General features: G+C 46.5%; 1 protein-coding gene across 5 annotated transcripts in view; it reads left to right on the plus strand.

Annotated features, from left to right (window-relative positions):
- NFATC2 (nuclear factor of activated T cells 2) overlaps window positions 1–23,876 on the plus strand; it is a 240,792-nt gene that overhangs the window by 41,694 nt on the left and 175,222 nt on the right. For 3 of the 5 annotated variants that reach the window (XM_082272184.1, XM_082272185.1, XM_082272183.1), the window contains exon 1: window positions 15,852–15,983. The exons of the other annotated variants lie outside the window; for them this stretch is intronic. In XM_082272184.1, the coding sequence (XP_082128310.1) occupies window positions 15,860–15,983 (124 nt within the window). In that variant the 5' untranslated portion in view covers window positions 15,852–15,859. Of the gene's footprint in view, window positions 1–15,851; window positions 15,984–23,876 lie in introns of those variants that run through there. 5 annotated transcript variants of the gene reach the window in all.

Here is a 23,876-nt window from a genome sequence, read left to right on the forward strand (position 1 = left end):
CCCCATCAGTGCCTCCTCATCAGTGCCTGTCAGTGCAGTCTCATCAGTGCTCATCAGTGCAGGAAAAAACTTATTTATTTACAAAATTGTATAACATAAACAAAAAAACTTTTTTTTTTTCCAAACTTTTCGGTCTTTTTTTATTTGTTTAGCAAAAAGAAAAAAACCCAGAGGTGATCAAATACCACCAAAAGAAAGCTCTATTTGTGGGGGGGAAATGACATAAATTTGGTGTAGGTACAGTGTTGCATGACCGCGCAATTGTCATTCAAAATGCAACAGCGCTAAAAGGGGAAAATTGGCCTGGGCAGGAAGGGAGGAAAGTGCCCTGTATTGAAGTGGTTAAAATACCAAAAAATAAAAACTACTGACACCAGTGGGTGAACTTCCAGGATCACAAAGGTCACACTTGTGACCGGGCCCTGGCATTCCACCACCGTGGGGAGGCCCCAAGATGGCAGGAAGGGGGTCCACTGTAGAACTTGTGAAAGGGTCCCGCTGCGGGACCGTAATAAAGGGCCCCACAACGAGAGTAAAGGGCCCCAGGATCAGTGGAAAGAGCCCCAGGCTTGAAGGGAAGGGCTCCGGCCAGGGGTCCGGGGGGGCCTTTCATGGTTTCTTGCATCGGGGCCCTGAAGGTTCTAGTTACGCCTCTGACTCCATGCATCCAACCAGATATTGATGGATTAGTTTATCAAAAATGAATATCACACTCGTTTTATGTTTCCTCTTTTACTTTTATAATAAAAAATATATAAAAAAAAAAAAAATAGTTTTATCATTTAGATGGGTACATTATCTATTTCCTGATCATTACCTTGTGATCTGCCCGACTTTTCTGCTCACTAGGTCTCCTTATTGTTGGTGTATTTTATGTGTGGCCGGAGACCCTTCCTCTTCTTCCAATGTGGCCCAGGAAGGTCAAAAGTTTGGACACCCTTGGCTTGAAGTGAAGTCACTAAATGATAGTTTGCATAACAAATACATTGGAAAAGTCATTGCCACGGTGGCGATGTCAAACTTTAACCCGTCACCTGCTTTTGAAGTTTTATATGTAAAAAGAAAAAAAAAAGGAATACAAAGGGGGTGCAGTATAGGTTAGTCCCATTATTATTCATTAAACGCAGTGACTTGGTGGGAGTGCTCCGGCATTCGATTGCTGCCTTCTAGACCCAGCGACTCCTACTTGGGCTCATTTGTCCTCGGCATAATTATGGCTGCAGACAGAAGTGATGGGGGAAATGTGATATTTATCATTAAAGAAGAAAGAAAATAGATAAGGATACTTTTTCATTTATCTAGGATTCTTCTTTTTTTTTTAGATTCTTTTGATGGATTGGTTTTTAGCTATTTATCTTCTATTTGGCTCTGAAAGATAATAAAACCATTAATAATTTTGTAAGTAATATCAGGGCTAGACTAATAGAGAAGGTGGTGTAATATAATTCCATAACCTGTGTCTGACCTGTCAGAAGTCAACCTTTTAAAGGGTAACTCCAGCTTCTCAGAAACTGATATTTCATATACAGGCAGGGCTGGGACAAGGGGTGGGCAAGAGGGGTGGCTGCCCTGGGCGCATTGGTTTATTGCAGGAATGGGGGGCACCCTGACCCTAACCCTAAAGGGAAGGGGAGGGCGCAATTTGGCATCTTTGCCCTGGACAGGGGGTGACCTTGTTCTGGCTCTGTAGATAGGTCCTGCTTCCTGGTTCAAAAAATTGTGATGCAGGGGTCTCCAAACTTTCTAAACAAAGGGCGAGTTTACTATCCTTCAGACTTTAGGGGGGTGGGCAGTGGTCAGCAGAAGTATACATTTTCCAGAAGACAGTGGGAAAAAACAATGCATCTTTAATATTAGGGGGAAGAATAGTACCCCATTGTTGGTGCCCTCAATAATTGCACCCTCATAATTTATATCAGTGTAAGGAAGAGTGCCCCATCATTGGTGTCAGTGGGAGGAATAGCGCCCCATCATTGGTGTCGGTGCAAGGAATAGTGCCCCATCATTGGTGTCAGTGGGAGGAATAGTGCCCCATCATTGGTGTCGGTGGGAGGAATAGTGCCCCATCATTGGTGTCGGTGGGAGGAATAGTGCCCCATCATTGGGATCAGTGGGAGGAATAGTGCCCCATCATTGGTGTCAGTGGGAGGAATAGTGTCCCATCATTGGTATCAGTGGGAGGAATAGCGCCCCATCATTGGTGTCGGTGCAAGGAATAGTGCCCCATCATTGGTGTCAGTGGGAGGAATAGTGCCCCATCATTGGGGTCAGTGGAGGAATAGTGCCCCATCATTGGTGTCAGTGGGAGGAATAGTGCCCCATCATTGGTGTCAGTGGGAGGAATAGTGTCCCATCATTGGTATCAGTGGGAGGAATAGTGCCCCATCATTGGTGTCAGTGGGAGGAATAGTGTCCCATCATTGGTGTCAGTTTCAGGAATAGTGCCCCATCATTGGTGTCAGTGGGAGGAATAGTGTCCCATCGTTGGTATCAGTGGGAGGAATAGTGCCCCATAATTGGTGTCAGTGGGAGGAATAGTGTCTCATCATTGGTGTCAGTTTCAGGAATAGTGTCCCATCATTGGTGTCAGTGGGAGGAATAGTGTCCCATCATTGGTATCAGTGGGAGGAATAGTGCCCCATAATTGGTGTCAGTGGGAGGAATAGTGTCCCATCATTGGTATCAGTGGGAGGAATAGTGCCCCATCATTGGTGTCAGTTTCAGGAATAGTGTCCCATCATTGGTGTCAGTGGGAGGAATAGTGTCCCATCATTGGTGTCAGTGGGAGGAATAGTGTCCCATCGTTGGTATCAGTGGGAGGAATAGTGCCCCATAATTGGTGTCAGTGGGAGGAGTAGTGTCCCATCATTCAGCTTCGGGTGTGGCTGCTGCAAGGTTCTCTGGCTGTGTGTCTGGAGCTGCTCCAGGTGATCTGTTTGAGAGGGGAGTGAGGTGAAATCCCTCCCAGCCCTGCTGGCTCCTTCCTGGGGAGGCCATGCAGGCCAGCGGGGCCTCTCCTGCTGGAGGCTCTCAGCCATCCCCTGGTCGGATGGATGGCACCCCTGCTCCTGGACAAGCCGTGGTTGGTGATCTCTCTGCACCTGGTGAGGATGAAGATGCTGGATCCATTCGGGAGCGAGTGGTGGCCGGGATCAAAGTCCTCAATAAGGAAAGAGACAAGCTCTACAAGCTTAGAGCGGATTTAAAGCGCCTGAGAAAGCAGCGTGAAGGCTTGTTCAGCAAGAACCGCGGATCCATGGATTCAGAGGTCCAATTAGCTAAGGTCCGTGTGGAACATCAGGAAACCATCGTGGCCATGATGGAAGGCAGGGATGGTCCCTTCAGGGAGAAGTTTAGCAACGACCGAAGGTTTGCAAAGATGGAGGTGGAGGAGGAGACCCCATGTTCTGACCCCCTTCCCCCTCAAGGTGAGGTAAGCAGCCCATTGCCATCTCAGGGCTCAGGAGGCATGCTAAAGGTAATCCAGGTAATGGAGTCTCCAGTACAGGGAGATAAGCTGGTGTTTGGTGATGTGGAGGACTTGCCGGATCATGTACCTGATAAGATAAAAGCTATCAAGTCTCAGGTAATAGACAAAACTGTTTTTGTGCCTTTTAGCACCTTGCCTAATAATGAGGGTTTTCCCAGTGACACCCAGGATGATACCCCTGTGCTCAGCAATGCTTTGCCTGCTGAGAAAATGTTACGTTTAAAAAATGACATTTCTGCTCAGGAACTACAAAACCCAGAAGAGCCGATTAACCCTGCTTCTGCTGAGCTCAAAACTGTTTCAGTAATAACTAACCAGGACTCTACAGCGCAGCAGCAGGAAGCATTTGGTACTGCATTAGAAACAGTAACTACACCTAATAACATTGCAGGTGTGGTGGGTCCCACCATTGTATGTTTAACTGATAATGCTGCTGGCTTAGGCCAAGCTGAAAATAATAATAGAAATGTACCTGATAATGTGACATCAGTGTGGGGTCTTGGCCCTAATAAGCCTACATTTGCACAGGTGGTAAGCTGTGCTCCTGGCAATATCATCAAGCCAGGAATACAATCAAGGAGGAGCTCCGCTTCCAATCGGGGTTTTCCCTTGCAGGCTGCCACTATGAGCACCATTGGATCTGGTCTTGGGTCTATGGCTCCTGCTGGGGGTCCAAGGCGGAACGTAGTCCTCCTTAAATGGGAAGGTGGTGCAGTCCCTGTAGCACGGCGTATGGTTGTGGACCTGATCTTGGATATGGGTTTTGGGGCTAATGACCTATATGCCTTGATACATGTGGCTGGAAGTCGGGAGTACACGGTTAGTTTCACCAGACCAGAGGGTCTTGACCTGTTCTGGGAACGATATATGGCTCGGTGCAGGTCAAGACCCGAATGGGAAGGTCTGGTGCCAGTGGCAGTTTCCCAAAGGTCAACAGTAAAGAAAATCACTATTATCCTCACAAATGAGAGTGTTCCTGCTCGGGACTTAGAGGTCTGGTTGAGAAATTATGGGGATGTTTTGACCAGGCCAGATAAAATTTATGATGAGCGTGGCATCTGGACCGGGGGTTGGTCGGTAACGGTCAGGTTGGCTAGGGATGGGAATGTTGTCCGTCACCTGCCCTCCTCTGCCTTTATAGGGAGGGATAGGATGACCATTTTTTATCCCGGTCAGCCAAAACTGTGTCACCGCTGTGGAGAAAAGGGGCATTTTAGCTCCTCTTGTTCAGCTCTGATCTGTTCAGTGTGTCGGGGGCAGGGTCATGTGGCCAGGGACTGCACCCAGGCGATAAGGTGCAACCTGTGCCTGCGCCTTGGCCACCCCTACAGCCGATGTCCTGAAGCCTTGCATAATATGGATAGAGAGGTGATAGATGACCTCTTAAGGCTGGACAGGATGGAGGATGAGGCCCCTGTTTTACCACCCTCCTCTGCGGTGACTGACCCCCCTGGTCTTGTTCAGGATCCCTCCCCAGTCCCTGTGCCCACCCCTCCTGTATCTGTAAGTATTCCTTCTGTGTCTGTCCCTGTGTCCCCCCAGCCTACTGTCCCTGCTCCTCTTGTGTCAGAACCTTCCAAGTCTGTGCCCCCCAAGTCAGTTATTCCCGATAAATCTTGCCTTCCTAAGTGTGACCTTAAAGAAGCCCCCCACCCACCAGTGGTAGAGGGTACCAAAAAGGGTGCTGCTGCGGCTTCCTCTGTAAAGAAGTCCTCTGTGAATACTTCAAAGAAGAAGAAGAAAACAAGAGATGAAAGCATCTCTGAATCTGACCTGCAGTACCTGGAGGAGAGAAGGAGGGTTGTGAGGCGGAAGAGACAGACGGTGAGGACGGAACAGGGACAGGATGCCCCAGTGTCTGTCCCCAACCGTTCTAGGGCTTCTGCTTGGGATATCTCCTCATCTGGGGATTCTTCTGAGCAGAATTCAGAAATTGAAATGGAGTTGGAGGAGGCTTCAAGAAAGAGAGAGGCTTCTGGTGATGAGCAGCAGAGGGGAGCTAAGAAGCAATCCACTCAATAACCCAAATGGCGGTTCCCCCTCCGTTAAAAGTGGTGACAATAAATGTCGCCAGCATTAAGTCAGTAAGAGCTCGTTCTATGGCCTTCTTTTTGTTCAGCCAATTAGATGCTGAAATTTTATTTTTGCAGGAGACTAGGCTCACCTCCTTGGCAGATATTCATATGGCCAAGAGAGAGTGGAGGTATGGTCCATCTTACTGGTCTCTTGCGGCCGAGCCTTACGGCGGGGTGGCGGTGTTGTTTAAAACCGGCATGGTAACTGTCCGGCGGGTTATTGAGGTGGAGATTGGGAGATGTATGGTCTTAGACGTTCTTGTGGGAGGGCAGGACCTGCGCCTAATTAATATTTATGGGCCGCACACAAAGTGGGACAGGAAATGCCTTTTTACAAGGATCAAGCCATTTCTTTTTACATCCCGGCAAGTGGTTTTTGGAGGTGACTTTAATACTGTGACTAGGCCCAAGGACAGGAAGGACTTCAATGACCGGCTGGGATATGATAGCGTTTTTTTAAATAGTATGGTTAGGGATGCTGGTCTTGTGGATGTGCACATTAAGCACCTTCCGGATGACACAGGGTTCACATTTCATCGAGGTAATAGTCAGAGTAGGATAGATAGGTTTTTTTTGAAGGAGGCCTCTGCTTTCTCACCCCCAGTAGTGCAGGCAGTGGAGTTCTCTGATCACTGTATGCTATCTGTGGTCTTGAATGCTTCAGACTTCCCTCAGAGGGGCAAAGGCATCTGGAGATTAAATTCGACTCTCCTTGAGGAAGAACATGTTAGACAATCCTTTGAGGAATTCTTTCAGGCACAGGTGACCATCCTGGACTTTTGTAGCAGCAAGGCTGAGTGGTGGGAGCTGACCAAAAAGAGGATTGCTGGATTCTTCAGGGGCCTAGCCAATAAAAAACAGTTTAATAGATACATGACCTACCAACGTTTGCGGAGGAAGCTGGATATTCTTGTCTCGAGAGGAGGAGATCCTGGGGCAATCTCTGAAGTGAAAATCCTCCTCAGGAAGTGTCAATATGACCGGCATACCTCTTTGGTTCTGGAGCGGGACTATGGGAAATACCACTCGCCTGACCCTTACCAGAACTGCAAACAGGGTGTAGCTGTTAAGATGGTCGTTGGCCTTAAGGATAGTACAGGTTCCTTGACAAAGTCCAGGTCAGGGATCCTGGAGGTCGTGAGGTCTTTTTATGCTGAACTTCTTGGGAGGAAAGAGCTTGACCGAGACAAGATGGAAAGCTTTTTGGACTCTACTCCAGGTCTAAATGGTGGAGATGTCCCTTTGATGAATTTGACAGAAGAGATCACAGTTGAAGAAGTGACGAGGGCAATTGAACAGCTTGCCATCAAAAAGTCACCTGGACCGGATGGTCTGACGGCTGAGTTTTACAAAGCCTTTAAGTCTATTCTGGCCCCACATTTGGTAGAGGTTTTTAACAGTTGTCTTGCGGAGGGGGTGCTTCCCCCTTCCATGAGACACTCAGCTGTGATTCTTCTTTCAAAAGGTAAAGATCCTTCGATGATTGAGAATTGGCGCCCCATCAGCCTTCTCAATGTCGATAGAAAGGTGCTGGCGAAGATACTTTTCTGGCGCCTATCGGCAGTAGCAGAGTCTTTGCTTTCTCACCATCAGCACTGTTCGATCCAGGGTAGGAGCACCTTCACAGCGGTTTTAGCTGTCCGGGAGGCCTTGGAGCAGTGCAGGGCTGCAGGCTGGGGAAAGTATCTACTGGCATTGGATCAGGCAAAGGCTTTCGATCGTGTCAACCATGAGTACCTGTGGTTGCTCTTTAGTAAGTACGGTCTGCCGGGTGGTTTTGTCGATTGGTTAAAAGTTTTGTATAAGGGGGCAGAAAGCTTCCCTCTTGTTAATGGTTGGGTTGGACAGTCCTTTGAGGTTGGTTCTGGGGTGCGCCAGGGTTGTCCGCTGAGTCCCCTGCTCTATGTGTTTGCAATCGACCCCTTCATCAGGAGGCTAGAGAGCAGCATGTTGTGTGGGGTACCAGTGGGAATCCCGGGTGAGCCGCCTTTGAGGGTTGTTGCCTATGCGGATGATGTGTCAGTGATTGTCACTGGGACAGATGAAGCGGAGGAGGTGGTCTCTCTGACATCACGGTACTCTGAAGCATCAGGCTCCAAGATCAATCAGGAAAAGAGTGAAGTTTTTTGGATGGGAAAGGAAGGTGAGGGGTTTGATCTCCCGGACACCTTTCCAGTGCCCCAGGAAAAAATTAAGATATTAGGCATTGAATTTGGACCTGGCGATTATGGCCTCAAAAACTGGGAAGGCAGGCTGGAAGTTGCCAATACTAAGGTGGTCAGCTGGAAGAGATGGAAGTTATCTCTGAGGGAAAGGGTTGATCTGATTAAGACTTACCTGATACCGATCTTCTTGTATGTCAGCCCTGTCTGTATCTTGCCAGTGTCTCTCTATGCTAGGATCTATAGTGTGTTCTTCCAGATGCTGTGGGGGAACAGACTGAACCCCATCAAGAGGAATGTCACCTATCTATCCAGGAGGGAGGGTGGCTTAGGTATGGTCAACCCCGTTCTTTTCTTTTCACTGCTATTTCTCAAGTTTAATATTGGTAGTATGCTTGCAGTGGAACCTCCTGGATGGGCAGGCATGTTTAGATCTTGGTTTAGGCCTTTTCTGCGACTTTGGGAAGAAGGTGGCCAAGTGAAGAATCTCAGGGGTCATCGTGGTCAGCTCCCAGCCTATGTCGCTCCGTGTCTGAAGTTGCTGCGGCAGTGGCGACTGTCGGCTGAAGATCTCAGATCCGCTCCGAGGAAAGTCCTTATGAGCCGAGTCTTGAGCGAAGTCTTTCATGACCCACTGGCCTTAAGGGATTGCCCAGGCCCAATTTTGAGGGAAGGGTTAAGATTGATTAATTTGGCTAGAGTCCCCCTTAAATTCAGGGATCTGGCCTGGTTGTGCTTCCACGGGAGGCTCTATGTTCGGGGCAATTTGAAATTCCGCAGTGGGATGGATCGTGGTTGTCCTCGGGAGGAATGTGCAGGTGAGGAGGAGACTATGGACCATTTTCTGCTTCGTTGCCCTTTTAACATAGAGGTATACAAACAGGTTGGGCGGGCCCTCTGTGTTCCTTTCCTCTCCAGGCTGGGTTATGCTGAGTGGGTGTACGGAGCATTCAATACTGGTGGGGGCTTTTGTTTGGATACACTTTTTTTAGTTAGTTTAGTAGTCCGTTATTACACATGGAACGCACGGTGTCAGGTCACCCTTCGGCGTAAAATCCTTCCTGTTCAGGTGGTGGTGTGTGACATTCTGCATGAGGTGGGGAAGATTCGGGCGCTTGAGAGAGACGAGTGGGGTCAGAGGGCTTGGCTGAAGGCGTGGAGGGGTTTCAAGCCTCCCTGACTGCCAGGAGTCTCTTTCCCGGGTGTGGCTTTCTGTCTCTTATCACCCTAGATTTTTTCTTAATGTTCAGTTTTTGATAAATGGCTGCATACATAGGTGATGGGTTGTGCCTCTTAGGCCCTCTCTGCTGCTTTATGTAAATAGTTTTCTAAGAATGTTGGAAGTGGATTATGTATATATTGTATATATTCTGCACATGGATGTGAATTCCTTTGTTTTTTTCTGTTGGAATATTGTACTATAGTTCTGTTTTTTACTTTTTTTACTTTTGTATAAAATATGTTGCTTGATTCTTTTCAATAAAAGATCAATAGTGTCCCATCATTGGTATCAGTGGGAGGAATAGTGCCCCATCATTGGTGTCAGTGGGAGGAATAGTGTCCCATCATTGGTATCAGTGGGAGGAATAGTGCCCCATAATTGGTGTCAGTGGGAGGAATAGTGTCCCATCATTGGTATCAGTGGGAGGAATAGTGCCCCATCATTGGTGTCAGTTTCAGGAATAGTGTCCCATCATTAGTGTCAGTGGGGGGAATAGTGTCCCATCATTGGGGTCAGTGGGGGGAATAGTGTCCCATCATTGGGGTCAGTGGGGGGAATTGTGCCCCATCATTGGGGTCAGTGGGAGGAATAGTGCCCCATCTTTGGTGTCTGTGGTTGGAATAGTGCCCAATTGCTTATGTCAGTAGCAGGAATTATGCCTCATTGTTGGTGTCAGTGGGAGGAATAGTCCAAGCAAAGGGCTGCATCTGGCCCCCGGGCCGCAGTTTGGTGATCATTGGTGTGGTTGATAGAACACAGTACAGTTTAGACACCAGCTGTAGTTTGAACTTGCTGACATCAGTACAATGTTATGGAGTAGTGATGAGCTCCGGTTTTTCTGGATCGTAATCCACCAAATGAGTCCTCCAGAAAGCTGTCACCTGTACTGGGCCAATCATCTACAGTCAGGGTATCCCCTGCACCGCAACCGTGGGTTTACAAAAGGTGAGTATACATGCGGCTATGGGATGGGGAATACGTTGGCTGCTTATGATTGGCCGAGTACAGGTGACAGCTTCCTGGCAGGCTTATTCAGGTGGGTTTGGACTCGGATCCGAACAAACCTGAGCTCATCTGTATTAGTGAGTTGGTTTAGGTGGGCAGAGAAGCAATCTTTCTATCCATTGTTATGTGGATTCTGATGGAGTTCCAATGTATACTATTGTAATATACAAGATCATAGGAGTTTACTATACAGCATTGTGACAGACCTGTCAACAGCTACAGTATCTCACAAAAGTGAGTACACCCCTCACATTTTTGTAAATATTTTATTCTATCTTTTCATGTGACAATACTGAAGAAATGACACTTTGCTACAATGTAAAGTAGTGAGTGTACAGCTTGTATAACAGTGTAAATTTACTGTCCCCTCAAAATAACTCAACACACAGCCATTAATGTCTAAACCGCTGGCAGCAAAAGTGAGTACACCCCTAAGTCAAAATGTCCAAATTGGCCCAAAGTGTCAATATTTTGTGTGGCCACCATTATTTTCCAGCACTGCCTTAACCCTCTTGGGCATGGAGTTCCCCAGAGCTTCACAGGTTGCCACTGAAGTCCTCTTCCACTCCTCCATGACAACATTACAGAGCTGGTGGATTTTAGAGACCTTGCGCTCCTCCACCTTCCCTTTTAAGGATGCCCCACAGATGCTCAATAGGGTTTAGGTCTGGAGACATGCTTGGCCAGTCCATCACCTTTACCCTCAGCTTCTTTAGCAAGGCAGTGGTCGTCTTGGAGGTGTGTTTGGGGTCGTTATGTTGGAATACTGCCCTGCGGTCCAGTCTCTGAAGGGAGGGGATCATGCTCTGCTTCAGTATGTCACAGTACATGTTGGTATTCATGGTTCCCTCAATGAACTGTAGCTCCCCAGTGCCGGCAGCACTCATGCAGCCCCAGACCATGACACTCCCACCACCATGCTTGAGAGTAGGCAAGACACACTTGTCTTTGTACTCCTCACCTGGTTGCCGCCACACACGCTTGACACCATTCAAACCAAATTAGTTTATCTTGGTCTCATCAGGATATGGTTCCAGTAATCCATGTCCTTAGTCTGCTTGTCTTCAGCAAACTGTTTGTGGGCTTTCTTATGCATTATCTTTAGAAGAGGCTTCCTTCTGGGACGACAGCCATGCAGACCAATTTGATGCAGTGTGCGGCGTATGGTCTGAGCACTGACAGGCTGACCCCCCACCCCTTCAACCTCTGCAGCAATGCTGGCAGCACTCATACGTCTATTTCCCAAAGACAACCTCTGGATATGATGCTGAGCACGTGCACTCAACTTTTTTGGTCGACCATGGAGAGGCCTGTTCTGAGTGGAACTTGTACTGTTAAACCGCTGTATGGTCTTGGCCACCGTGCTGCAGTTCAGTTTCAGGGTCTTGGCAATCTTCTTATAGCCTAGGCCATCTTTATGTAGAGCAACAATTCTTTTTTCAGATCATCAGAGAGTTCTTTGCCATGAGGTGCCATGTTGAACTTCCAGTGACCAGTATGAGAGAGTGAGAGCGATAACACCAAGTTTAACACACCTGCTCCTCATTCACACCCGAGACCTTGTAAAATTAACGAGTCACATGACATAGGGGAGGGAAAATGGCTAATTGCGCCCAATTTGGACATTTTGACTTAGGGGTGTATTCACTTTAGTTGTCAGCAGTTTAGACATTAATGGCTGTGTGTTGAATTATTTTGAGGGGACAGCAAATTTACACTGTTATACAAGCTGTACACTCACTACTTTACATTGTAGCAAAGTGTCATTTCTTCAGTGTTGTCACATGAAAAGATAGAATAAAATATTTACAAATATGTGAGGGGTGTACTTACTTCTGTGAGATTCTGTATGTAAATACAACCCATTAAAAATGAAACCCATGTAGTTCTGCATTCTAGAAAGGCAGCAGGCTAGTAGTTGTAGAATGAGTCAGCAATGGTTCTCTCAGGAAGTTTCCTTTTTTAAAAAAAAATTTGTGATAGATTGGGGAAGGATTACAACCCCGGTCACTTTTTTTTATTGCTGATTTTGTCATCATTAGTGATGATTCATTCTATTTGTTCTGGGGAGCATTTCTTGGACAGAACGTTAGGGAAACTCCAAATGTTTGACTTTTCTCCATAACAGCAACAAAGTAGAAACATACACTATATTACCAAAAGTATTGGGACGCCTGCCTTTCCATGCACATGATCTTTAATGGCATCCCAGTCTTAGTCCGTAGGGTTCAATATTGAGTTGGCCCACCCTTTGCAGCTATAACAGCTTCAACTCTTCTGGGAAGGCCGTCCACAAGGTTTAGGAGTGTGTCTATTGGAATGTTTCACCATTCTTCTAGAAGCGCATTTGTGAGGTCAGGCACTGATGATGGATGAGAAGGCCTGGCTTCTCCACCCTAATTCATCCCCAAGGTGTTCTATCGGGTTGAGGTCAAGACTCTGTTCCTCTACCCCAAACTTCGCTCATCCATGTCTTTATGGACCTTGCTTTGTGCACCGGTCAACATAATTTGGTGGAGGGGGGGGGGGGGGGTTATGATATGGGGTTGTTTTTCAGGGGTTGGGCTTGGCCTCTTAGTTCCAGTGAAGGGAACTCTTAGAGCCCATTCACATTAGCGCGACTTGTCAGCCATTGATTAGCACAGGACCCGTTCTAATAGGAGCGACACAAGTCGTTCTGACTTAGAAAAAGGGTCCTGTACTACTTTGGGGCGACCTCGGAGCGACTTGCATAGACTTTCATTATGTGGTAAAAACTGTTATATAGCAGAAAGTAAAAAATATTATTTTTTTTTTCAGAATTGTCGCTTTTTTTGTTTATAGTGCAAAAAATAAAAATCGCAGAGGTGATCAAATACCACCAAAAGAAAGCTCTGTTTGTGGGGAAAATTTGTATTTGGGTACAGTGTCGTACGACCGCGCAATTGTCAGTTAAAGTAACGCAGTGCCGAATCACAAAATATGGCCTGGTCATTAAAGGGGGCAAATCCTTCCGGTCCAGAGCTGCTTAAGGTGGTAATCAAAATCACTTAGGCTGCATTCACACCTGAGCGTATTGTTTTCAGGTGTTTTTTTGGTCGTTTTTTCAGGCGTTTTTTTTTTTAGGCATTTTTTCAAGCGTTTTACGGGCGTTTTTCAGGCGTTTTTGGAGGCAGGCATTGACATCTAACAAAAACGCTGGTAATCAGCCCAAAAAGAAGCTCCTGTACTTTTTTCAGCTACAGGCGTTTTGCTTCAGGGGACAAAACGCTCAGATGTGAACAGGGGCCATTGAAATTAATAGGATTTTGATTGTTGGGCGTTTTGGATTTTCACAGATGAGCGTTTTATGAGCTGAAAAGCGCTCAGGTGTGAACACGGCCTGAACACACGCAACGAATTTCCGCCAATCGGTCGTCCGTCTTTTGTCCAGAGTGGTGTCTGTTGGTTGGAATGTGCTCTAGACTGCACACGAATTTTCCCGTACAACAGAATTCTACTTCAGAAGTGATGTCATGTGTTGGATTGCTTTCTTTGTGTTCTTTCATCTCTGAGCATGCCCAGTCTTGCTCATAAGATTTTTCCCCGTCGAAATCTGTACTAATGAGATGAAAATCGGACGTGTTTTGATGGTCGACAAAATTATATAGCCTGCACACCAGGATTTTTTTGGCCGAAAAGTCAGAGTCGGCTGTCGGAAGCATCATACTAACAAGCCGAAAATCGGCAGATCGGTCGTCGGACGAAATTTCCCAGCTGAATTTCTTATCGTGTGTACGGGCCTTTAGTGCCTAATGCCCCGTACACACGCGTCGATAGTTGGTCGTGAATTTTCGGCCAACGTCCGATCGGCCGATTTTCGGCTTGTTAGTATGATGCTTTCGACAACCGACTCCGACTTTTCGGCCGAATAAAATCTGGTTTGCAGGCTATAACATTTTTGTTGGCCGTCAACATAACGGCCGATTTTCCGTCAGTCAGTACAGATTTCGGCAGACAAAAATTTGATGAGCAAGACTGGGCATGCTCAGAGAAGAAAAAACACACGGAAAGTAAACCAGCACATGACATCACTTCTGAAGTAGATTTTTGTTGGCCGAGAAAATTCGTGTGCAGTCTAGAGCACATTCCAACCAACAAAACACAACTTGGACAAAAGTCGGACGATCGGTCGGCCGATAATCGTTGCGTGTGTACCAGGCATTAGACCCCTTTCACACGGGCTTCCCAATCCGCCTGTCAGTTTTTCAGGCGGACCGGATCGGATGCTCCATGCATCCCTATGGGGCAGCGGAGACATCTCTGCTGACACCCGCTGCTCTCTGATCCGATCCTGTCCGTGAAATCCGGACAGATGGAAACCCTATTTTCCATCCGTCTGGACCAGGGATCCTCAAACTACGGCCCTCCAGCTGTTGCGGAACTACACCTCCCATGAGGCATTGTAAAACTCTGACATTCACAGACATGACTAGGCATGATGGGAATTGTAGTTCCCGAACAACTGGAGGCCCATAGTTTGAAGACCCCTGGTCTGGAGGATCGGATCAGATAGGATTGGATGAGCACGGACAGGCGGTCCGTTCTCATCCGGTTCCCCCATAGAGGACAGTGGGTATCTGACAGCTCCGTCTCTGCACACAGAACGGAGACTGAGCTGCCATCCGCCTGCTCAGCGGTGAACGGCGAATCCATCCCCGCTGAGCAAAACGGACTCCGTTGGAGACTGAGCTGCCATCTGCCTGCTCAGCGGGGATTGGCGAATCCATCCCCGCTGAGCAAAACGGACTCTGTTGGAGACTGAGCTGCCATCCGCTGCTCAGCGGGGATTGGCGAATCCATCCCCGCTGAGCAAAACGGACTCCGTTGGAGACTGAGCTGCCATCCGCCTGCTCAGCGGGGATTGGCGAATCCATCCCTGCTGTGCAAAACAGACTCTGTTGGAGACTGAGCTGCCATCCGCTGCTCAGCGGGGATTGGCGAATCCATCCCCGCTGAGCAAAACGGACTCCGTTGGAGACTGAGCTGCCATCCGCTGCTCAGACGGGATTGGTGAATCCATCCCCGCTGAGCAAAACGGACTCCGTTGGAGACTGAGCTGCCATCCGCTGCTCAGACGGGATTGGTGAATCCATCCCCGCTGAGCAAAACGGACTCTGTTGGAGACTGAGCTGCCATCCGCTGCTCAGCGGGGATTGGCGAATCCATCCCCGCTAAGCAAAACGGACTCCGTTGGGCGCACCGCCCATGTGAAAGGGGCCTTATGTGCATTATATCAGCCTCAGCACCTGTGTAATTAATATGTGTCCAGGTTTAAAGGGATGAGGTGGCAACCCTACACCTTGTTAATTAAAGTCTGCTAAATCTGCCCTGGCCATGGTGCGGTCCTCTTCTTTTTTTTTTTCTTGTCTTAATTATCAAGAAGGGAAGGAAGAGGTTAGCAGATTGCCATTGTTGTTCCTGTTTTGTGCCGGGGGGCAGTGTTAGCGTGTGTGTGTGTGACATGCTCGCTCCTCCAGTTGTGGCTGCAGGACACGCCTCGTCGCTCGCAGGTGTCTGCTCTGAGCAGGAAGTTGTGCACTCGCTGCTTTCTCTACTTCTGCCAGTTTCACACACTTGTGATCTCTTGTCACACACCGAGCCGAGCCCTGGACCCGTCTTCCCAGCCCGCCGTCCCAACGCGCTGCTGCTGCCCTCACCTTTATGCGCACCTGAAGGAGGACCTCTTCCCACCCTGCACCGTCACCCGCGCCAACATTGCCTATTTTATAAATGGACCTCCAATGTTCTTCGGGATCAGCGGGACCCTATCTTCCTAAGGATTGAAAATCTTTGCGGACCTACATACCAGCTTCCCTGGACCCGCTTTGTCCTGAGGATTTTACGGCCGGTCGCTTAGCATTCTATTTAACTTTTTTTTTTAGAGATGAGCTCCGCCGATCGAATCCTGGATCCTGACCCGTTTGGAATCCACGACCCTAAAGACAGCCCTGATATTGATTTCGACTTTGCCGACCTGTTTAATTATGAGTCTTCCAACTCTGTGGAAGGTTTGTAAAACGCTCGGGATAGAAGCAGCAGGTGTTCTGTGTTTTTTGTCTGTCCGTCCTCTAAGTGTCGTCGTTCTGTTGTCGTCCTGTGTGAGGTGACACGTAAGTTAGCCGGGAGGAAGAGAGGGGGTTAAACCTGTGTCGCTCACAGCAGGGCCATAAAATATCATGTTTGCTTTCTATTTTTCATCTGTTTGCAGGCTGCACTGCATTGTGTACATTCATTAACCTGTCCCCGTATTTGCTTTTGGCACGTTTTCAACCGTGTTTAGTTCTTGTGGCACACATGTCTAGCGGCGTGCAAAAATAGTATTCTATATATTGCTAAATTTTTGGTTTTTTTAAGTATTCCTGAGCAATGAGGTGAGCTTTCTGGTCTAGGACCTTTTTCTACACCACATCCCTAACATATAATATTTCATTCTATTCAAAGCATATTGAGATTTTTAAGGTGCCAAGACACAATTTATAAATATATACATTTTATTTTATGCACTTAAAAAACATGTTTAAAAAAAAAATATATATATATCTATATCTATAGATATATATATATATATATATATATATATATCTAAATATATATCTATAAATATCTATATATATATATATATATATATATATATATATATATATATATATGTAGATATGTATATATATATATATATATATAGATATATATCTATATATATATATACCTATATATATATATACCTATATATATATATACCTATATATATATATATATATATATATATATATATATGTATAGATATATATATATATATATATGTATATATATATATATATATATATATATATATATATATATATATATATATATATATATACATACATATATATATATATATATATATATATCTACATATACATATATATATATATCTACATATACATATATATATATATATCTATCTATACATATATATATATATATATATATATATATATATATATATATACATATATATATATATTAATTATATATATTATATATATATATTAAGGATCGACCGATATATCAAGGGCCGATATGCACTTTCCCCGATATATCGGAATCGGCCCCGGAGGTTACCGATATTGCCAATATTTCGGGAAAGTGCTTGTACCGGAGTGATGCCTGCAGGAGGCATCCCCTCGGTACGGGCGTCCATAGCCGAATGTCGGCTGACTTGTAATGACAACCAATGCGGCTTAGAAGCGGCTCAGCTGTCATTACAAGAAGCAGGAGGGAACGCGCCCCCCCCCCCCGATATATCAAGGGCCGATATGCACTTTTACCGATATATCGGAATCGGCCCCGGAGGTTACTGAAATTGCCGATATTTCTGGAAAGTGCTGTACCGGAGTGATGTCTGCAGCTAGAGGCATCACCCCCGGTACCGGCGTCCATAGTCAATGGTCGGCTGTCTTGTAATGAAAACCGATGTGGCTGAGAAGCGGCTCGGCTGTCATTACAAGAAGCAGGAGGGGACGTCCCCCCCGATATATATCAGGGGCCAATATGTACTTTCCCTGATATATCGGAATCGGCCCCGGGGGTTACCGATATTGCCGATATTTAGGGAAAGTGCTTGTAGCGGAGTGATGCCTGCAGCTAGAGGCATCACCCCGGTACCGGCGTCCATAGCCGACGGTCGGCTGTCTTGTAATGACAACCGATGCGGCTGAGAATCGGCTCGGCTGTCATTACAAGAAGCAGCAGGGGACTCCCCCCCCTCCCGCCGCCTTTCGCGGTTCACCCGGGTCTCCCGTCCCACCGGTAGACCCGGTTGAGAATTGAAGGCCCGATCAAAGCCGCATTTGGCTCTCATCGGTTCTCCATGCAAAAAGCCGGAAGTGATGTCATGAGTGACATCACTTCCGGGTACTGTCTGGTGCCAGATTTAAAAAAATGACAGCATTCAAAACAGCCAAACTTGGCGTTTTGAATGCTTTTAAGTGCAGAGGAGGGGTTTGGGGTCTTTTAGACCCCCAGATCCCTCCACAAGAGTACCTGTCAAAAAAAAAAAAAATCTTTTAAATGTACAAAAATATTGGCCCATATCGGCCGATACCGATATGCATTGGCCAAAATCGGCAACGAAAAACCGATATCAGTCGATCATTTATATATATTATATATTTTATATATATATATATATATATATATATATATATATTATACTATATTGTGGCCAGGTTCGGGAAAGCAATCATGACCCAGAATTCTCAACCAGGTAGGTTGAGGGGCTCCAGGGAGCTTGTGAAATAAAGAGGAAACTGGCTTTTCAAAAGTCCAGTCCACCCAGAGCCTGGAGAATTTGAAGTGATCCGGGTGGGATGAAATCTCCAATCCTGGGTCCAGCTATTCAGTATAGCCAGCATTCTAATTGGTCAGGTGTGTGCTGGGCTTTTAATTAGTGACCTGACCATGGTTCTGGGCTCCACCCCGGGAGACAGGAGGTCTGGCCCAGGAGTCAGGAGGATGCAATCTAGGTGCACCCAGTTTGAGAGTGACCAGTCTGTAGGAAACAGACAAGGGCCTGAAGTTTAAGCAGCAGCGCAAGCCAGGAGGGCTAAATATTATTTATGGTAAAGGAGGAGAAATGCTCAAAAACCTCTGCGAGGAAAACCTATGTTTGTGTTCTTCTGAAATTTCTTTTAATAAAAAAGGGCAAGAAAAGCCCTTAAAAAAAAAGACAAGCGAGTGGTGGTGTCCTTAAACGCTCTACCTTTGATTGCTAGTCTTCACAATATACAGTATCTCACAAAAGTGAGTACACCTCTCACATTTGTGTAAACATTTTATTCTATCTTTTCATGTGACAACACTGAAGAAATGACACTTTGCTACAATGTAAAGTAGTGAGTGTACAGCTTGTATAACAGTGTAAATTTGCTGTCCCCTCAAAATAACTCAACACACAGCCATTAATGTCTAAACAGCTGGCAACAAAAGTGAGTACACCCCTAAGTCAAAATGTCCACATTGGGCCAAAAGTGTCAATATTTTGTGTGGCCACCATTATTTTCCAGCACTGCCTTAACCCTCTTGGGCATGGAGTTCACCAGAGCTTCACAGGATGCCACTGGAGTCCTCTTCCACTCCTCCATGACGACATCTCTGACCTTGCGCTCATCCACCTTCCTTTTGAGGATGCCCCACAGATGCTCAATAGGGTTTAGGTCTGGAGACATGCTTGGCCAGTCCATCACTTTTACCATCAGTGTCTTTAGCAAGGCAGTGGTCGTCTTGGAGGTGCTTGGGGTCGTTATGACTGAATACTGCCCTGTGGTCCAGTCTCTGAAGAGAGGGGATCATGCTCTGCTTCAGTATGTCACAGTACATGTTGACATTCATGGTTCCCTCAATGAACTGTAGCTCCCCAGTGCCGGCAGCACTCATTCAGCCCCAGACCATGACACTCCCACCACCATGCTTGACTGTAGGAAGAAACACTTGTCTTTGTACTCCTCACCTGGTTGCCGCCACACACGCTTGACACCATCTGAACCAAATACGTTTATCTTGGTCTCATCAGACCACAGGAGATGGTTCCAGTAATCCATGTCCTTAGTCTGCTTGTCTCCAGCAAACATTTTGCAGGCTGTCTTGTGCATCATCTTTAGAAGAGTCTTCCTTCTTGGATGACAGCCATGCAGACCAATTTGATGCAGTGTGCGGCGTATGGTCTGAGCACTGACAGGCTGACCCCCCACCCCTTCAACCTCTGCAGCAATGCTGGCAGCACTTATACGTCTATTTCCCAAAGACAACCTCTGGATATGATGCTGAACATGTGCACACATCTCCTTTGGTCGACCATGGCGAGGCCTGTTCTGAGTGGAACCTGTCCTGTTAAACCGCTGTATGGTCTTGGCCACCGTGCTGCAGCTCAGTTTCAGGGTCTTGGGAATCTTACTACAGCCTAAGCCAGTGATGGCAAATCTTGGCACCCCAGATGTTTTGGAACTACATATCCCATGATGCTCTACTACACTGCAGAGTGCATGAGCATCATGACAAATATAGTTCCAAAACATCTGGGGTGCCAAGGTTCGCCATCCCTGGCCTAGGCCATCTTTATATATAGCACAATTCTTTTTTTCAGATCCCCAGAGTGTTCTTTGCCATGAGGTGCCATGTTGAACTTACAGTGACCAGTATGAGAGAGTGAGAGCGATAACACCAAATTTACCCCACCTGCTCCCCATTCACACCTGAGACCTTGTAACGCTAACGAGTCACATGACACCGGGAGAGAAAACGGCTAACTGGACCCATTTTGGACATTTACACTTAGGGGTGTACTCACTTTTGTTGCCAGCTGTTTAGACAGTAATGGCTGTGTGTTGAGTTATTTTGAGGGGGACAGCAAATTTACACTGTTATACAAGCTGTACACTCACTACTTTACATTGTAGCAAAGTGTCATTTCTTCAGTGTTGTCACATGAAAAGATAGAATAAAATATTTATAAAATTGTGAGGGGTTTACTCACTTCTGTGAGATACTGTATATATACATTATCCATATACAGCAAACCATAACAGTTAGTTGTTTCTTCCATATAGGCTACACTGTTGTTCCTCTACATCAGGGATCCTAAAACTACGGCCTTCCAGCTGTTGCGGAACTACATATCCAATGAAGCATTGTAAGACTCTGACATTCACAGACATGACTAGGCATGATGGGAATTGTAGTTCCTGAACAACTGGAGGGCCAGAGTTTGAAGACCCCTACTCTACATGTTTCGCCGACAACGGCTTCTTCTGGAGGAGTGCTGCCCAATTCTTATACAGTATATACGCTCAGTCCTTGTCCACAAATAAACAGTCCTTACTTCTAATTTAAGGTCGCAGTTGTTATCAGTTCTGATTTTTGAGTTTCAGGGTGGTGCTCAAACAGCCATAGAAGGAGTATTATGGACCTGGTGATGCTGCATGGTAATGCAAATTGCCCAAATGGGAAGGAAAGGAGGCGCCAGACTTGCCCGTACTACCATAGATTATAGGTGATCTATCATGGGGTGCAGCATGGATAGCGTATGGGTTGTTCTTGTCAGCGTCCTCCGTGGCTCCAACCAATCAATGCTGGAGCCATGGAGGACACCGACAAGGCCAACCCATACGTGATCCATGCTGCACCCCATAATAGATCCCCTATTATGGGGTGCGGCCTTCCTTTCAAGGATCGGGAGAAGACGTCCACCTCCCGCCACCTTCTGCGGCTTGCCTGGGTCTCAGTCCCACCGGGAAGTAAGGACTGTTTATCTGTGGACAAGGACTGAGCTTATATATCAGAATTGTGCAGCATTCCTCCAGAAGAAGCCGTTGTGGGCGAAACCTGTAGAGGAACAACAGTGTATCCTATATGGAAGAAACAACTGACTGTTATGGTTTGCTGTACATGGATAATGTATATATATATTTTTTAAACATGTTTTTAATGTGTGTAGAATAAAATTTATATTTTTTAAAGAAAAAAATTGTGTCTTGGCACCATACAAATCCCAATATGCTTTGAATAGAATGAAACACACATTGCTAAATTTTACAATATAGCCAATTTATTTAGGCTCTGTTCACATCTTGGTGGTCTGGATCGCGGGCGGAATCGCCGCGATTCTGCCTGCGATCTCGAATCGGCACAGAGTACATGCTTGCAATCCCCATCACTTCCAATGGCACCCCAATCGCGGTGCGATTTTGCCGCGATTGTCGCCCGATAAATTGCGGTAAAATCACACAATCAGAACAAAAAAAAATAAAAACTTTGTTTGAAAGACAGGCGTCCCATGATTCTGTTTGCACGATTTTACTGCGATTTGTTGGGCGACAATCACACCTCAATTAGGGTGCCATTTGAAGTAAAGGGAATCGCAAGCGCGTCCTGCGATTTGCGCTGATGCAGAATCGCGGCGGTGTGAACAGAGCCTATAAAATAATTTGTCACCAGGATGAGAGCACTTGCAGAAATCGCATTAATATGACAGTTCCCGGCTCAATGTTATTGCCTAATATTATTTTGGTGCCATTTTTGCTGAATTATCAGCGGTATTCGGCACACTAGATCAGGGGTCCCAAGCAAAGGGCCAGTTTACTGTCCTTCAGACTTTAGGGGGGCAGGAATAGAAAATATCTTGGTTTTAGTGGGAGGAATAGTGCCCCATCATTAGTGGGAGAAATAGTGCCCCATCATTGGTGTCAGTGGGAGGAATAGTGCCCCATCATTGGTGTCAGTGTGAGAGGAATAGTACCCCACCATTGGTGTCAGTGGCAGGATTAGTGCCTCATCATTGGTGTCAGTGGGAGGAATAGTGCCCCATCATTGGTGTCAGTGGGAGGAATAGTGCCCCATCATTGGTGTCAGTGGGAGGAATAGTGCCCCATCATTGGTGTCAGTGTGAGAGGAATAGTGCCCCATCATTGGCGTCAGTGGGAGGAATAGTGCCCCATCATTGGTGTCAGTGTGAGAGGAATAGTACCCCACCATTGGTGTCAGTGGGAGGATTAGTGCCCCATCATTGGTGTCAGTGTGAGAGGAATAGTGCCCCATCATTGGTGTCAGTGGGAGGAATAGTGTCCCATCATTGGTGTCAGTGGAAGGAATAGTGCCCCATCATTGGTGTCAGTGGGAGGAATAGTGCCCCATCATTGGTGTCAGTGGGAGGAATAGTACCCCATCCTTGGTGTCAGTGTGAGAGGAATTGTGCCCCATCATTGGTATCAGTGGGAGGAATAGTGCCCCATGATTGCTGTCAGTGTGGGAGTAATAGTGCCCCATCATTGATAACAGTGGGAGGAATAGTGCCCCATCATTGGTGTCAGTGGGATGAATAGTGCCCCATCATTGGTGTCAGTGGGAAGAATAGCACCCCATCATTGGTGTCAGTGGGAGGATTAGTGCCCCATCATTGGTGTCAGTGTGAGAGGAATAGTGCCCCATCATTGGTGTCAGTGGTAGGAATAGTGTCCCATCATTGGTGTCAGTGGAAGGAATAGTGCCCCATCATTGGTGTCAGTGGGAGGAATAGTGCCCCATCATTGGTGTCAGTGGGAGGAATAGTACCCCATCCTTGGTGTCAGTGGGAGAGGAATAGTGCCCCATCATTGGTATCAGTGGGAGGAATAGTGCCCCATCATTGGTGTCAGTGGGAGGAATAGTGCTCCATCATTGGTGTCAGTTGGAGGAATAGTGCCCCATCATTGGTGTCAGTGGGATGAATAGTGCCCCATCATTGGTGTCAGTGGGAAGAATAGCACCCCATCATTGGTGTCAGTGGGAGGAATATTGCCCCATCATTGGTGTCAGTGGGAGGAATAGTGCCCCATCATTGGTGTCAGTGGGAGGAATAGTGCCCCATCATTGGTGTCAGTGGTGGGGTCTGTTGTTGCTGGAGTGGGATCTATCAAATTCCATAAAAATTACTTAGTAGCACAAAATGATACTTGGTTCTGTATTCTCTAAAAGAGGCAGTACTGGGAGGTGGGTAGGGGGTGGAGCAAAGAGATAGTTCTCAGAGGTGGGTAGGAAGCGGAGACAAAGGGTGACTCAAAAGGAGGGAGTTCCTGCACCTATTTGGTGCCTGCAAATGAAAACAATGTTCATACCACACATGTGAGGTATTGCCGCGATCGCCAGAGCGAGAGCGATAATTCTAAAAAAATACCTCCTCTGTAACTCTAAACTGATAATCGCTAAAAAATTTTAAAGGGTCGCCTATGGAGATAAGTTAAGTACCATAGTTTGTCACCATTCCACGAGAGTGCGCAATTTTAAACAGTAACATGTTAGGTATCTATTTACTCGGTTTGACATTATCTTTTACATTATACAAAAAAATTGGGCTAACTTTTTTTTAAATGCAGTGAAATGTATTTTTT

Source organism: Pelophylax lessonae (assembly GCF_965119305.1).
Source record: "Pelophylax lessonae genome assembly, chromosome: 11".
NCBI lineage: Eukaryota > Metazoa > Chordata > Amphibia > Anura > Ranidae > Pelophylax > Pelophylax lessonae.